The sequence below is a fragment of the Balaenoptera physalus genome (assembly GCF_965194825.1).
Source record: "Balaenoptera physalus genome assembly, chromosome: 2".
NCBI classification, from domain to species: domain Eukaryota; kingdom Metazoa; phylum Chordata; class Mammalia; order Artiodactyla; family Balaenopteridae; genus Balaenoptera; species Balaenoptera physalus.
The window spans coordinates 161,899,874-161,914,738 of NC_138883.1; the positions used below are offsets into that span (position 1 = coordinate 161,899,874).

Below are 14,865 nucleotides of genomic sequence, written 5' to 3' on the forward strand. Positions count from 1 at the left end.
AGGTGAGGACTTGGATGCTCATGGTTGGGACATGAAAGTCAATACCACCCCATCTGAAATCACAAGCTGGTGAGTCAGGTGCCTTATGGATCTCACCAGCCTTGAAAGTGAAGGCACAGCGTCGGATGCAAGGGGAAAGGAGATGGGCCCACCCTGTCTTGTGCAATTTTCTTCTGTTTTGAACCAGGTCGTTCTGAGTACTTTTCATGACTGATGACAGTTTTCAGTAGGTTGGGGGGATTATTAAGGCTCCTCCTCTCTCTTTTCCTTTCCTCTTTTTTTTTCCTTTTCTTTCATTGGCTGTTATTCTCACCCATACAATTTATATGAACTCAAGCTTCAATAGAAAAACCACTGTTTTTAGACTTATGTTTAATGTTGCACAACAGAGAAGCTCTGTGGAGCCTAAGTGCTGTTCTTATTTTTCTCAATCTTTGCCTTTTATCCTAAGCACAGCTATACTATTACAAGATTCATATCTATGTCAAGAAACCATCTTTCCCCCATCCCTCTGTATTTATTCACTCATTCATCAAACACTTACTGAGTAACTAGCGTGCGTCCAGCCTTGGGAGAACAATTCTGGGGAAGTGCTGTGAGTTACACCACCTCTGCCCTCAGAGAGCTCAATCCACTTGTGAGTAAGTTTCTTGACAGTGCATGTGGCTTCCAGCCATTGGCAGTCCCATCCTCCAGAGCTGCGCCGTCCAATATGGCAGCCAAGAGCCACATGTAGTCACTGAGCTCTCACAAGGTCGGACACGTGCTGGTTATTCAGTGTTTGCTGAACGAGTGAATGCATGAGTGAATGCATATGGAGGGCAGGTTCAGAGTGAGACGTGCTGTTCGTATAAACTACACATGCGGTCATGAAGAATTAGTAGGCAAAAAAAATGTATGAAAAATGTTGGTTAGTAGACACTTGGTTCTGTCCAAAACTTCCATAAGACATTCGGTCTATGCCAAAAGGTTCTCGATATTTGGTCATTTTTGGTCCTGTCCAAAACATCCATGGAGACATTTGGTCCATGCCAAAAGGTCCTTGATATTTGGTCCTTTCCAAAACCATTTGGCATGGACCAAATATGCTCATGGATGTTTTGGACAGGACCAAATGTCCTGCAAGGAAAATATTCATTAGTATTTTTAAAAAGTTGATTATATGTTGAAATGATAATAGGGTATACTGGCTTGAATAAAATATATTATTAAAATTAACTTCATCTGTGGCTGGCTACTAGAAGACTTAAAGTTACAATTGTGGCTCTCTTGATGTTTCTCTTGGACAGCTTCGCTCTAGATGGCCTGCTTCCACCTCCTTCTCTTTCCTCTCTTCCAGGAGTGAGCACTTCCTCTGGGTACCACCACCATTCCTGATGTGTAGCGCCTATGCTACTCTAGTGGCTGACCGTTCACGTCTGAAACTTTTTCCAGACTGGGCACCTCTTGAAGGAGGAACTTACTCTCCAGCCTGCAGTGCAGTGCTTGGTATAAAATAGGTGGACAATAATTATTTGGTGAATACTGATCCAATTCTCCTATTAGACTAAACTTGTGTGAGGCTAGGCATACAAGATTGTTAACATGGTCTTAAGTATAATATGGAGTAGGCATTCAATATGTGTGTGAAACATTTCAGTGATAATTTTAATTTCTTAAGTACAACTGAATTTTAAAAGCTCCTATAAATGTTTTCTTTATTCCTAATTATTGAAACTTTTAAGGGTAAGATGCTAGGTAATACAGTACTGTTGCTACACACGTGGGGTGTGTATTTATTTCACTGTGCACATGAATGCTGCTGGATATAGTTAAATTTATAGTCCATGTGGTCCATTTGCAAAATAGACATGAAGCCCAGCTAGATTCTAATTAATTCTCAGGATTCTCTGGCATTTTCAAAACCAATGTAATCAATCAATTATAAAAGAGAAGCACAATATAAGGTGTCATAATTGTTTTACTCGAAATATGCAGAATTTAAGACAATAAACACACCAGAAGATATTTATGTAACATTTGACCCTTGTCTTTGATGATTTTGCTTCTCACTGGGACTGGGTTCGATTTTATGCTCATCTCAGGCCAGAAGCAATTTGGTCAAGCTGAACACTCTGTAGATGTGAAGGTAGCCTGGCCCTAACACACCTTTATGGTTAGATGTTAGGTGAGTATATTAGTGAAAACAGATTCATTATTTGTGAGGAAATTTTATGAATTTGACCCAAGACACCAAAGTGTCTGGTATCTTAAATTAACACAGCATTAGTTTTCCATCAGTTATTAATATAAAGGGAATCACTGTATCTAGATAAACTAGGTAGATTTAAATAAAGCTTAAAGGCTTTATCTAGTCAGTTAAATAGACATTATAATTATTAATCTTATGATCATATTTTTGAAAAACTGTCTAACCACTTATTAACTATTGAATAGTGGAAGGAATTGATGTAAGTAAAGTGGTACAGGGGTACTCGGATGCTGCCTCTTTTGTGAAGGCAGGCCTCCCTCCTCAGTACTGCTGTAAACACTTTGCTGGCACTTAATACTTAATGTCTTGAATTACAGTTATTGGAGTAGCTATCTTATTCTAAAATCTACATTTTTCTTACTCACTTTAAAAATTCTGCTTTCCCCGTGGAAGTTCTTCTCTAACTGCGTGTGGAATCGAATTAAAGTGAAGTGAGTACAGGCCTGAGAGTCATGAGCCCTGGTCCAGACACTGAACAGCTGTATCACGTCTAGCAATTTCTCTTATTTTATTTAATCCTCATTATTTAATCTTCATAATCATCAGTCCCACTTTTCAGCAGATGAAAATGAGGCTAGAAGGAGATTGAATGCCATGCCTATGGCACTAGTAAATGGTAGAATCAGGATCTGAACCTACATCCCAGCAACATCTGATTTCCTCTGGCTTTTCCTGAACTTGCCTTTCAATCAGAACTATTTTCAGAAAGCCCTACTCTAAACTAGAATACTCCTCCCTCCTCGAAGCATTAAAACAGAAACCACATCTATAATTATCAGTACTTGTTACTGTGGGTCCAAGTATTAATACAAGAAGCAAGAAGACCTCAGCAAGACGTGTTGTCATCGCTGTCACAAACTTAATTATTGGTTAGAAAAGTTGAACGTTGCCGCTAAACAGAAGAGGAGTATGAGAGCTTTCTCCGTGAATGTGTGGAAAGAAACCTGGGGTCTCTTTCTGGGTCTGCCTCATGCTTTCTCTGTGGCCTTGGGCAAGTGATTTCAACACTCCTTAGCATCCTGGGGTAAGGTGGGATAGTGACAGACGGTGCCTACTTATTGCACTGCTTTGCCAGGACAACGGATGGTATTGGTCAAGGGCTGTAGATGAGCGGAAGTACAATGTTTTATATGACAAATCGCACTATACCTGGGGCCGGGAAAGTGCAGGGATCCTGGAAAGCAGATGAAATCTGTCCTGTTTCCTTAGTTTAAAAAGGGAGGTGGACGGTCACCAGCTCTTCCGGCTCTACCTGCTGAAGTTCTCCTTGAGCCCACGGAGCTGTTGATTGCTTTCACACACCCTAGAAACGCTGGCAAAAATGAATCCACTATCGTTTGGGACAGACGTGGGCCGGCGACAACTCTCTGCTGACATTTGCCATTCTTTCAACACAATGACACACAGTTGTAAGGATCACCAAGATTCCTGCCCTAACCGAGACAGAGCAGCGTCAGTTACTTTTCTTGACTTGGTCTCCGTTCCTCTAAACTGTCGCCTGTCCCCATGCAGGTAACTCCTTGCGGAGTTGCTTTCCTCTCCGCGGCTGAGGTGGCAGCGTTCAGCGCCGGCCTTCTCAGTGTATTGTTCATAACTTTGCGTTAAGATTGCTTGGGTTGCAGAATTTTAAATAAAACGATGTGAATTGCTAATGTTTGAGCTGCACTCGTTGAAGCGGGTGGGTCACCCGGGGTCACAGGAGCTTCAAGGTCAGTAGTGGCCTCAGGAGAAAGGCCTCCCCGCAGAGCAGCCCCCTCATTTCTGCTGGTAACGCGCAGGCTGGCCTCCGGGGGCGGGAGCGGGGCGAACCGGGCGGGAGCACCTAGCCCTCCGGGGCGCGAGGAGTCAGTGCGGTTCCGCCCGGGCCCCTCCAGCCCGAGGAGGGGGGTTCACAGCGACAAAGGAAGGGGAGCTCCAGAGAGGCTGCGGGAGGTCGGGGGCTGCGGCGCCCTGGCTGGGGGTCGGCGGCCTGGCACGGAGGGGGCGGAGGGAGGCGGCCGCGCGCTCCGCCCCGCGCCCCGCGCCAGGTCGCCGCGTGTGCACAGTGTTGTGGGCCCGCCGCGCCCCTCCCCTCCCCTCCCCTCCCCTCTCCTCTCGTCCGCTCCCCTCCCCTCCCCTCCGCTCCGCTCCCCTCCCATCCCCTCCCCTCTGCTCTCCTCCCCTCCCCTCTGCGTCCCTCCCCGCGCCTCCTCCCCGTCCCTCCCCTTGCCGCCGTCCCCTCCCCCGCGGCCCGGAGCGAGCGCCGCGCCAGCGCCACACTGCCCCGCCGCCGAGCGCGACGACACGCCGAACAGGTGGCCGGAGGCTGCGGCGCCGCGCGGGCACAGGCGGGCGAGCCCCGGGCCAGGCGAGGCGAGGCGAGGCGAGGGCGGCGGGCGGGGCATGCGAGCCTATCTGGCCCCCGGCCTCGGCCCCTAACCTCGCGCCCGCGCCCGCGCCCGCGCCGCGCCCCGCGCCCCGCGTACAGCCGCCCCGGCCCGGGGCGCTCCGGCCTCTCCGGCCGCGGTCACCGAGGGGCGCGGGCCGGCCCGCGGCGGCGGCGGCGGCGGCATGAAAGTGACCGTGTGCTTTGGGAGGACCCGGGTGGTCGTGCCGTGTGGGGACGGCCACATGAAAGTTTTCAGCCTCATCCAGCAAGCGGTGACCCGCTACCGGAAGGCCATCGCCAAGGTGAGGGGCCGGGGGCGCAGGCGGGGGCGGACGACTCAGGGGGCGGAGGAGGGGAGGAGGAGCGGGAGGAGGGAAGGCGCCGGGATCAATATGGCGCTTCCTGGAAGGGGAGGAGGAGGCGGAGGCGGGGAAAGGGAGCGCGCGGCGGCCGGCCCGGCCTGCGCCCCCCGCTCGGGCTGCGGGCCGCAAACTTCCGCGCGCCCGGGCCCAGGGCCCCGGCCCCTGCCTCTCCCTCGGGTTCCGGCCGCCGGCGCCCGGAGCCTCCCGGGAGCCGAGCCCGAGCCGCGCCGGGGCGCGCGGAGCGGGGCCGGACGCCTGTTCCCGGCCGCGGGCTGCGGCCCCGGCTCCCCGCCCAGGCCCGCGGGCGGAGGCCGGGCGAGGGAACTTTCCTGGTGGAGCAGAGTTCGCTCCGCGTGCTGCGAGAGTGGCTGGCTCGCTTGTGCCTCTGGGCCCCCGCCGGGCAGTGGGAGCCCCTCGTGCGTGCCAGGCAGGGGTCCCGGGCGGATGGGGGCGCGGCGCGGGGACCGACCCGCTCCCACTGGCTCGCGATCGTCGCTGGAGCCTAGCATCTCGGTGACCGAGAGGCGCCGGAGCACGGCTCCTTGAAGGAGCACAGCCCAGAAATCGGTCACCGAATATCGAGTTTTCCTGCAGGCATGTCGCCGTTGACCTGTCTGCCACGAGCTCCATGTGGAGCCGGGGCCGCGCGCGGCCCGGGCCTGGAGTTGAGTAGCTTTCCCTTTTTCCCCGTGGAGTGATAACATTGTCTCCACTTCACTGCATTCCTGTACAATGTGTCAGAAGTGAAAAGGCATCTTGTTAAATTGTTTTATCGTCTGTGTCTGTTTGACAACAGCCCACGCCTCCCAAGTTTCTCCCCAGCACCTGAGGATATTTCCTTTGCGGCAGAGTAACGTTTGGTGGAAAGCATGTTCACTTTCAAAATTTCCTTTTTGTCTCCGATCTTGGAGTGGTTTGCGTCCTGTGGGTTTGGGGGGGTCGCAGGTGAGAGGGACGGTGGCTTTGTCAAGCCTGATTGAGTGTAGACAGGGTGCTGGGGTGGCATTCTACAAAGTCTCAGAAATTAAGAGGGGAAAAAACCTTTTTTACACTGTTGTTTTTAGTATAGAGAAAAATAGCATAAATTTGGCCTTTTAAAGATAATCTTAGGAACGTTTAAGAACCTGACACAATGATGGAAGATGTTGACTTTACTTAACGGCTCTAAAATGTTCTTTACAGTTGGTTGAACTTATTGAAAATCAAATAAAATTAGTGGAAATTGGGCACCTGTTTATCTTGAACCACTGTCAAGGGGGAAAACCCCTCTAAACCCATGTTTAGCATTTTAAAGCACTGTTTATGAAGGACAGTTTGTGATCTAAACATTCTATATCAATAAATCAGGTTGCATATGTACTCAGGAAACGAAAAAAAAAATCATGCAAGGGAAGAGAAATACAGTAATATATATTCTGCAGTGTGTCCAGGTTCCTGAGTAGGGAGGGGTGATCGACATTTCTTTGCTTACATGCTTAATTTAAAATTTACGTGCTTAAAGTTAGTCATTTACACGCTTAAACATTTACATGCTTAAAATTAGTCATATTTCATTATGCACACGATGCATGTTGGTCGAACAGCTTGTTTGGGAGATACAGATGTAGTTGAGTCATTTGTATGTTCCGCAGAAATTCTTAAGCGTTTGCCATGTCCAAGGCATTTTTCTGGGTGCTGGACATCTGCAGGACCCACTGGCTGCTTGTGGAAATTGGACTGTGAGAATCTAGGAAAGGGGCTCCACAGTCCTCCAAGTGAGGGCGGCCAGCCTTTGGACGGGAGAGTCGTGGTGCGGTGGGGAGAAGACAGGCCTCTGGGGTGTCGGGTAGATGGAGTTGAGAGGTATCGCTGAGAGATCTGGACTTTGTTTTTAGGTATCAGTGGTGGTGGTTTCACAGTGACTGGGGAGCGGGAAAGGAAGCGCAAGTTTTTGCAGGGTGCCTGGGAAGGCACCCCAAGAGGAGCTCAACAGCTGAGTTGTGAAGGGTAGGCATGAGATTGATTACTTTTTCTGGTGGAGAAGGAAGGAAGGAAGGATGATTCTCAGAGAGTGATGGTATTGTTGGAGTTGGAGATAAATGACTCAGAGATGATTCAGGGGTTTCCAAAATTATTTAAGTTCTCTTTAAGTGCAGCTCACAGTTCAGCAGGTAAGTTTTAAAATGGGCTTTGTGGTCTACAAAGTTCAGGCATTGGATCACAAGACTGTTGACTCTCAACTGTGGCAAGAGCTGGAGTTTATTCCAGGTCCATTTGTAGTTTTTCCTCTTAAATGATTAGGTAATGGCTAAGATTAAACTTTAGTCACTCTTCCCATTTCTCCCACCCTGTTTAAAAATGATTATGAAGCAAACACTTATTAACACTTGTTTTAACTTTTATTCTCTTATCTCTTCCTCACCCCTTACTGTTGAATAGAACAAGATAAATTTTGTATGAAGAATTGGGTAACTGGGTAGCTGTAGAGTGGTGTTTGGTTGCTAGGTGACATGTGCCATGATGAACTCCCATCTGGTGGGGAAAAATGGGGGAAGATCATGTTTATGGCTTTGTATAAAAACCAGATAAGCTGGAAAAAAAAAAAAAAAAAAAAAGAAAAGAAAAAGGAAACAGAAAGAAAGATCCCAAGCCACTAAGACTTTCTCTGCAGAGAGCATTTTGTGGTGTGATGGGGCTAATTTTTTGGCATTATACTTGAGCTGTTTTCAGGTTAAACAGATCAGTTTTTCTGGGCAGTGGAATGGCATGACTTAATATCAGAAATGTCCTCAATAAGCAGATATTTGAAGGCTTACACTTATTCGTAGCATTTTTTTTTTTTTCTCCAGTGAAAAAATAGTTTTCTGTTTATGATCACTGATGGGTGAAAATGCTTTGGCTGTTCTTCTCCATCCACCCATCCTCATCCAGAGCGTCTCTAAGGAGGGTGCTTGGCTAGACACTGAGGACCATGTTACATGGACTTTCTGTGTATGTGACCCTTCTTCTCCTACCTGTGGCCTGACTCATCCATGCTCCCCAATGGACACCGGGTGCAGAGCACCAACTGCCGGGACTCTGTAGTGTGGTGACTTGGCTTCTCAGGGCTTTGCCGGCTCCTTCCTAACTCTGAGTGGATTGGGGCTGGCTCTGAGATTTCCCATTTTTCCTGCTGTGCATCCCAGCTCTGGTTAGGAGAAAGATAAGAAAATCTCCATGCTTTTTTTTTAATTGTTAATTTGTTGAAGGGCTACTGTATGCAAAACGTCATGCTCTATGAAGAAATGTAAGGCTGAATTCTTGCACTGCAGAAGAATGTAATTTGGGAGACGGTGAATATATTACACTATAAATAACAGTAGGCAATAGCATTAATTAGCAACAGGGTGGTACATACAGACAGTAGTTGCTTCTGGATTTCAGAGATGGGAGTGGTCATTATGGCCTGGGGGGTTTGCCTTGGGCGTAGTAAGTGGGAAGGCTGGCCTGGATTTAGGACAGTGCTTCCTAACTGGTTAGTGGGGTGACCTCCAAAACCACCTGCCTGGCCTAGGTGTCCCAGTCTGTAGGGCTTCGGTAGGGTCCAGGCGTGTGAATCTGGAGAGTTGCTGCCATTCGGAGAGGTGGGAGGGAGGGCGTTGCAGGTGAGCATCAGGGCTAGTTTGGCTCCTATGCTGCCTTCCTGTCAGATGGTGGGGCAGGACCAAGCTGAGGAGGACTGGGAACGCTGGGGCAAGACGCTGTTACTTCCTACAGTCTGATGGTCCAGGGAGGACCGGGGTGCTTGGGCAGGACAAGCGCTCCTCTGGGAGGAGGACCACCAGGATTGCGTTCATCCACAGAAACACTGCTGATTGCTGAGTAGCGGAGGGAAGACGGGGCTAAAGGCAGAAGTGAGGGTGGGGGGTGGCTGGAGCCTCTTAGCTCACTGCCACCCCCCCTGCCGCCCATAGCCCTCTTCTGGCAGGGGGCGCTTTGGATTGGGTTTGGAGACCTAGCTGTTTTCACCGTTGAACCTTGGGCACACCAACCCTATAGAGCCTCGTTTCCTCCTCTCTAAAACGGGTCACTCCCTTGCAGGGTTCACGAGAGTACTGAGGGGATGATGAATGGGAAGCTCCTCAGCACTGCCTCTGGATCCCTAACGGGTTTTACTGGGTGGATGGTTTTACTGCCTGCCAGGCTTTCCCAAGCAGTCTGCTCTTCCTGTTTGGGTTTTTCCTCTCTGCTTAAGAAGAAAGTGTAATTTAATTAAAGAATAGGTAGAAATGGTAATATTTGCCTAAGCAGCACCACAATCAGAGGAGCAAATCTGTGTGTATGTGTGGGTGTGTGTATGAGGCAGGGAACGTAAAAGTTGTGGATATTGGCTTTACCCTAGGTTGCTTTCTGGGCCTGTGGTTTTGGGGCCACTGCTTCTGTCCCTTGAGCATGGAAGAGTTGTGTGAGTTATTTAATAGCAATTTGTTGTTATTAAAAAAAATTAACAAATTTATGGGCAGTAACTTTTGAAAATGTGCTTTCCTTTTTTTGCGGGGGAGGAGGACTGTTGATTACTAAAACCGTGTAAATCATGGTTTTTGTGACAAATCTTGTGGTTGGTGTGAGATTTCTCGTGAACAGATGGATGACTGCATGTTGTTACACATTCACGAGCTTATTGAAACTTTTAGGAAAATAGATTGTTGCAGAATTTGAATGACCATATTTTTGAATAGTGAAACGAAATAAATTTTATTATTTCATTAACATCTTCCCGTCTTCCCTTTCAGAAAGGAAAATATAAACAAACATGTCTGAAGGACTGATCTTTCTAAAATGCAACTCTCCGTGTACTCTTCTGCTTAAGGGCCTCGACACCCGCTTTCCCCAGAGGCCAAGTTCTGCCGCCTCAGCAGGGCCTGTCCCTTGCAGGACCCCTCTTGCCTCCAGCCTCTCCCTCCGCAGACCCCCTACCCCATCCCTACCCACTTGGCCTTGCTTGCACTTTCCTGTCTTTGCTCTGGCATTTTCTGTTTCTCCCACCTGGACCATTTGCTCTCTTCCTGTCTGCTCATGTCTGGAGCCTCAGCTCAGTTCAGGCTGGCCCTGCACCCCAAGGCTGCCTGAGGTTCTCCCCGCGGGGCACTTGTCTCAGGAGCTTCCCGCACTGACCTGGAGGAACGTGCTTTGCTGTGGGTGCTTCGGTGTGTTTGTTTCGGAACAGAACCGTGCCCCTTCTCCTCCAGGTGAGGTGCTTGAAGGTGATGGCCCTGCCTCGGTCTTACCTGTATGGCCAGTATCTGCCACGTAGTCATCTTACAAGTTGAGTAGACACGAAGTTGAGAACAAATACACGACACGTATTCTCACACAAAAAGTGCACTTTTGCTTCGGAGACTGTGTAATTTTAAGGACTTTAAGGTTTGGTATGTTTGGCATATTAGCACAAAGAGATTGTAATTGCAACTCAGATTTAGTGTGATTTTGGAGTATCTGAAAGTTATTCTTTCATGTCGGCTGTTTTCAGGGAGTTTGGTCCCTTCTTCAGCCCGAGCAGAGGGGTCGTCCTGGGGTTTGCGTGGGGCCTGGTTCAAGGCAGGTGGCCAGGGCAGTGTGGGAATCTGGCCCCGAAACACACCTATGCTGGGTCTGGCGCTTCTAAAACTGTTAGTTGGGATCCGTGGGTAAGTGCCAGGAGTAAACAGAAATGTTTAGGATTTGAGATTCACAGGGAGAGTCTGGCGATGGGAGGTGCTTCTTGGCTCACGGTGAACGCCGGTGAATTGGGCGCGGAGGTAGGGTTCAAAGCCCCATTTGCACAGAATCTCCAGCTGTCCTTTGAGACTTGTACCTCCCTGTAGAGCTGGATGCGGGCAGGTGATGGCAAACACTTGAAAGATGAACAGAGCCTTCTGCATTTTTTCAAGGATGGAAAGAAATATGTACAATTGGTCCAGGAAGGTGCTTTCCACAAGTGGAGGTGCTTTTCCAGGGGGTGGAGGTGGGTGGCTAGGCCCATACAGGGGGCTTTCCTCCTGCTCGGCCACTCATGCAGCAGTGCTAGCTGCCGCCAAGGTCAAGGTCAATGGCAGTAGAGCAGGGGCCCAGGAAATTTATACATTTTACCGATTTTTGGTATCTTTTCTGTTTTACATGGAAAATAGAAAAATCTTCATGAAAAGAAATGCAGAGTTCTGTGAACGTAGTAGAAAGGTGATTATTTTTTGTCTTTTAGTCATTATTTTATCCTGTTGAAATTTTTTTTCCATTTGGAAGGATTATGTAAAAATGCCTTTCCTTCATGGCTCTGTGTCTTCCTGTGTCTGACCTGCCATCTTTATGTGGTTCTGTTACTTTTGTTTATTCTTTTTTCCTCCATCAACTCATATTGGAACTTAGAAATAAAATTTCCAGCTTCATTCCAAGTGACTTGAAATGTGAATTATTTAGTTTTTTTCTCTCAGAAATAGCTCATACACACATACACACACGAGAAATGAAAACACATGTCTACACAAAAAACATGTACATGAATGTTCATGGCAACATTATTCATAACAGCCAAAAAATAGAACAAGCCAAGTGTTCAACTGAACAAAATGTGGTATATCCATACATACGAATATTATTAAGCCGCAAAAATTAAGTTAGGATACATGCCTCGCTATAGATGCACCTTGCAAACATTATTCTATGTGAAGGAAGCCAGTCATAAAGACCCACATATTGTATGAGTCCATATATACAAAATGACCAAAGTAGGCAAATCTATAGATATAGAAAGTAGAGTAGTGGTCGCCAGGGCTTGGGGGTTGAGGGTAATGGTGAGTGACTCTTTATGGGGATGGGGTTGGTCTTTGGGGTGATGAAAATGTTCTAAATTTAGATAGTGATAATGGTTGTATGCCTGTGAATAGACTAAACATAGACTAAATATGCCTGTGAATAGACTAAACATCATGGAATTGTACACTTTAAATAGGTGAATTTTATGGAATACTATTATGTCTCAGTAAAGATGTTAAAAGAATAGACTACATAAGCCACTATGAACAAAGCTCCATTTTTATGTATTTTGTAGTTCTGAGAGTCCCATAAAACATGTTTTTCTGTGTCAGAGATACTCAGAAACCTCAAACGAAGACTGGCTGTTTTTAGGAGTTTTCCATACAGTGTGTGAACCTGCTTTCTCAAGCCTGCCTACTCTCTCCTGGTGCTGTCTGCTAAGCCCCCGACTGCTGAGGCACCGAGTCTCCTGTTCCCCCCTTTAAAGGCTTCACCAACTAACCGTTCACCTGTTCTGCCTTGTTCTCCCTCAGCCAGAGATTCCTTCCTCCCCAGCTCACCAGCTGCCCTGGCAGTTGATTCGGATGCCCTAAAATGTCCATTGTGGAAGAGCTTCTCCAGGTTTTGGTTTAGGACAGTAGTTTTGAGCTTTGGCAAATCTCACAAGCTCTGTGAGCGCCAGTTTTCCCATCCTCATCTTCCCATATTCAGAAGTTCTGGGCTGGGCTCCTGATGTCTGTTTCCCCGTGACAGCCACCCCGAGTCTGCGTGGTTGGTTGTCTGCCTGTGGGACCAGGAGGCATGAGTGGTGTGCGGTGGCGTTTCAGAGGCGCAGACAGGATAGATCTCTACTCCATCCACCCTCCCTGTGAGAATGTTTTGCTTCCCTTACTTTGAAATGATGGGCTTGGCCCCCAGGTCAAACATACACTGTTTGAAAGTTAGTATGTATTTCGCCTGGACTGTCCCTCAGAATTCCTTACTGTCCCAAGATAAGTATCTTTTAAAATAAAATTACATGGTCAGAAGTAACTTAATAAGACTATTCATTTTGTGAAGCGAAACTAAACGTGTGCTTCTGCATGGTTCTGAATGGATGGTATATGTGTACATATACACGCACATATATGTTCATGAACTTGGTATTTGTATGGTGGTATAAATTTAAGTGGTTTTAGAGCTGACAGGTCGATATTATTCCCACTTTTAATGTTCTTTAATATACAGAAACAGTAAGACTTAATTTTTTGGAACCCAGGTTTATTTTTTTCTGGTGTGTAGTTTTTCTTGTTATTGTATTGCATCCCTGTATGATAGGGTTTATGTTTCTGAAAAGGCCTCTTTGAGATACTCTACAGTAAAAAATCAATGTTTCCTTCTCAATGTTTATTTCAGAAAACAAGTCACTGTATATCAAAAACCTAAAATTGCTGAATACTGAAAATATGTGGTATTAACAGATGAAAAACACAAAAAAGAGAGTGCCATTTCTGTGTAAGTGGTTGATATGAGAATGGGATTTTTTGTTCTAGTTCTTTTAAGTATACAGTAAAAACTGGGAAAGTTTTTTCATGTTCGTGTTTTAATTTTTTTCTAAATCTAATATTGAATCCAGAATTCAAAAACCATTTCCCAGTGACCACACAAAGGCATTTAAGATGTATCATTTGTAATTCCGAAATCCAGTGTGCAAAGTCATATGTGAATAATAGTTAGCCAGGTTCCTGCCCAGCAGGGTTATACTCTAACCTGAGATCCTCTCATCCCAGCCAGCAGCACCTGCAGAAGAAGGAGGTGGAATGTGCAGGATATTGGTTCCTGGTGTACCACCGCACAGGATATGACTAATCACAAATCCATGAAAGTTGAGTGTAGGATTTGGAATCTTTACCACTTTGTTAGAGATCTGGAAAAAACCTTTCAGACAAATCAAGAGGATCTCTAAGTGAAAGTGCCTCATTTGGATTGATAACTCTTTAGACAACTGCATCTGGAAGATGGTGGCATTTCAGCATTTGTACTGCCTGAGGAATATGAAATGAGTCATATTTTCAATTATGAAGGCACATACTATCAGGGATATTTTTTTCAAGGAAACCTGGAAAGCTGATAAAACCCTGAACTTTTTACGGTGGAGTCAGTTTTATCTTTTGTATTTTATGACCCACTTGTTAAAAACACAGATGTTTGCAAAAACACAAGTAGCTGGAAGTGGAAAGTTTGGTGGTGGGTGTTTTTTTCCTCCTAGGAGGCAGGCACATCAGTGTGACACACTCTGGGCCAGGATTCAGAAGAGCAGATTGCATCATTTGTGTGTCTGAGAGCAAGAACGGCAACTTCTGTAAGCCCAGGATCCTTGACTTCTAATACCACGTCCTTCATGGGATTGTTGTGAGGGTATGAAGAGAGAATGTAAAAAAGCATTGTAGGAAGTAAAACGGAGTAAATGTGAACTGTACTGTTCTTTCGTTTTTGCTAAGAATGGTTGCCAGTGACTAAGGCTCACTTGAGTAAATGCTTCTAAATTGTTTCTTCTCATCCTCCTTAGAATTGCTCTAGATGTGGGAAATTGAACGTTTGGTAAAAAAAGTTCTCCCTTAAAAAAGTCTCGAAAACTTTCTTCTGCAGTTTGAGAAATAAAATCCCAGTGACATTGATTTAGATGCTCCAAAGATGTCCATAGTGGAAGAGCTTTTCTAGTTTTTGGTTTTGGCCCCAGTAGTTTTGAACTTTGGCAAGTCCCACCAGCTCTGTGAGCCTTAGTTTTCTCATCTGTAATTTGGGAATGTTTTCTTTTGTTGGCAGTAATGAAGATCAAGGGATTTAATGTAGATAATCCCCCTGCCATATTATAGACTCTTAGTCAATTTTAGATCTTTTTCTTTGTCTCAAGTTTTACACATAGATTAGGCACACTTTTAATGGCTAATTCATAAAGTCAACTTGATTTTTATTTGATGTATGATACCAGTTGTCATTTTTCAAGATGATTTGGTAAAGAGTTACTACTTTCTTAAAAGTACTATAGAAATTCCAGTTTTAGTATTTACTAATAAATCAATTGGAAATAGGGAAAAAGAATGTTCTGATAACCCAGTAGTTAAAACTGGTTCTTTTACAGATCAAGAAGTGTGTTT

At 46.3% G+C, this 14,865-nt stretch overlaps 1 protein-coding gene across 25 annotated transcripts in view; it reads left to right on the forward strand.

Moving 5' to 3' along the window:
* Positions 1 to 4,454: 4,454 nt before the first annotated feature.
* Positions 4,455 to 14,865, forward strand: part of PARD3 (par-3 family cell polarity regulator) — a 627,365-nt gene continuing 616,954 nt past the window's right edge. For 8 of the 25 annotated variants that reach the window (XM_082449613.1, XM_082449636.1, XM_082449624.1 and 5 more), the window contains exon 1: positions 4,456 to 4,921. In XM_082449613.1, coding sequence (XP_082305739.1) covers positions 4,802 to 4,921 — 120 coding nt within the window. In that variant the 5' untranslated portion in view covers positions 4,456 to 4,801. Of the gene's footprint in view, positions 4,922 to 14,865 lie in introns of all 25 variants that reach the window. The other 17 variants (XM_082449617.1, XM_082449635.1, XM_082449621.1 and 14 more) reach the window with 6 other exon arrangements.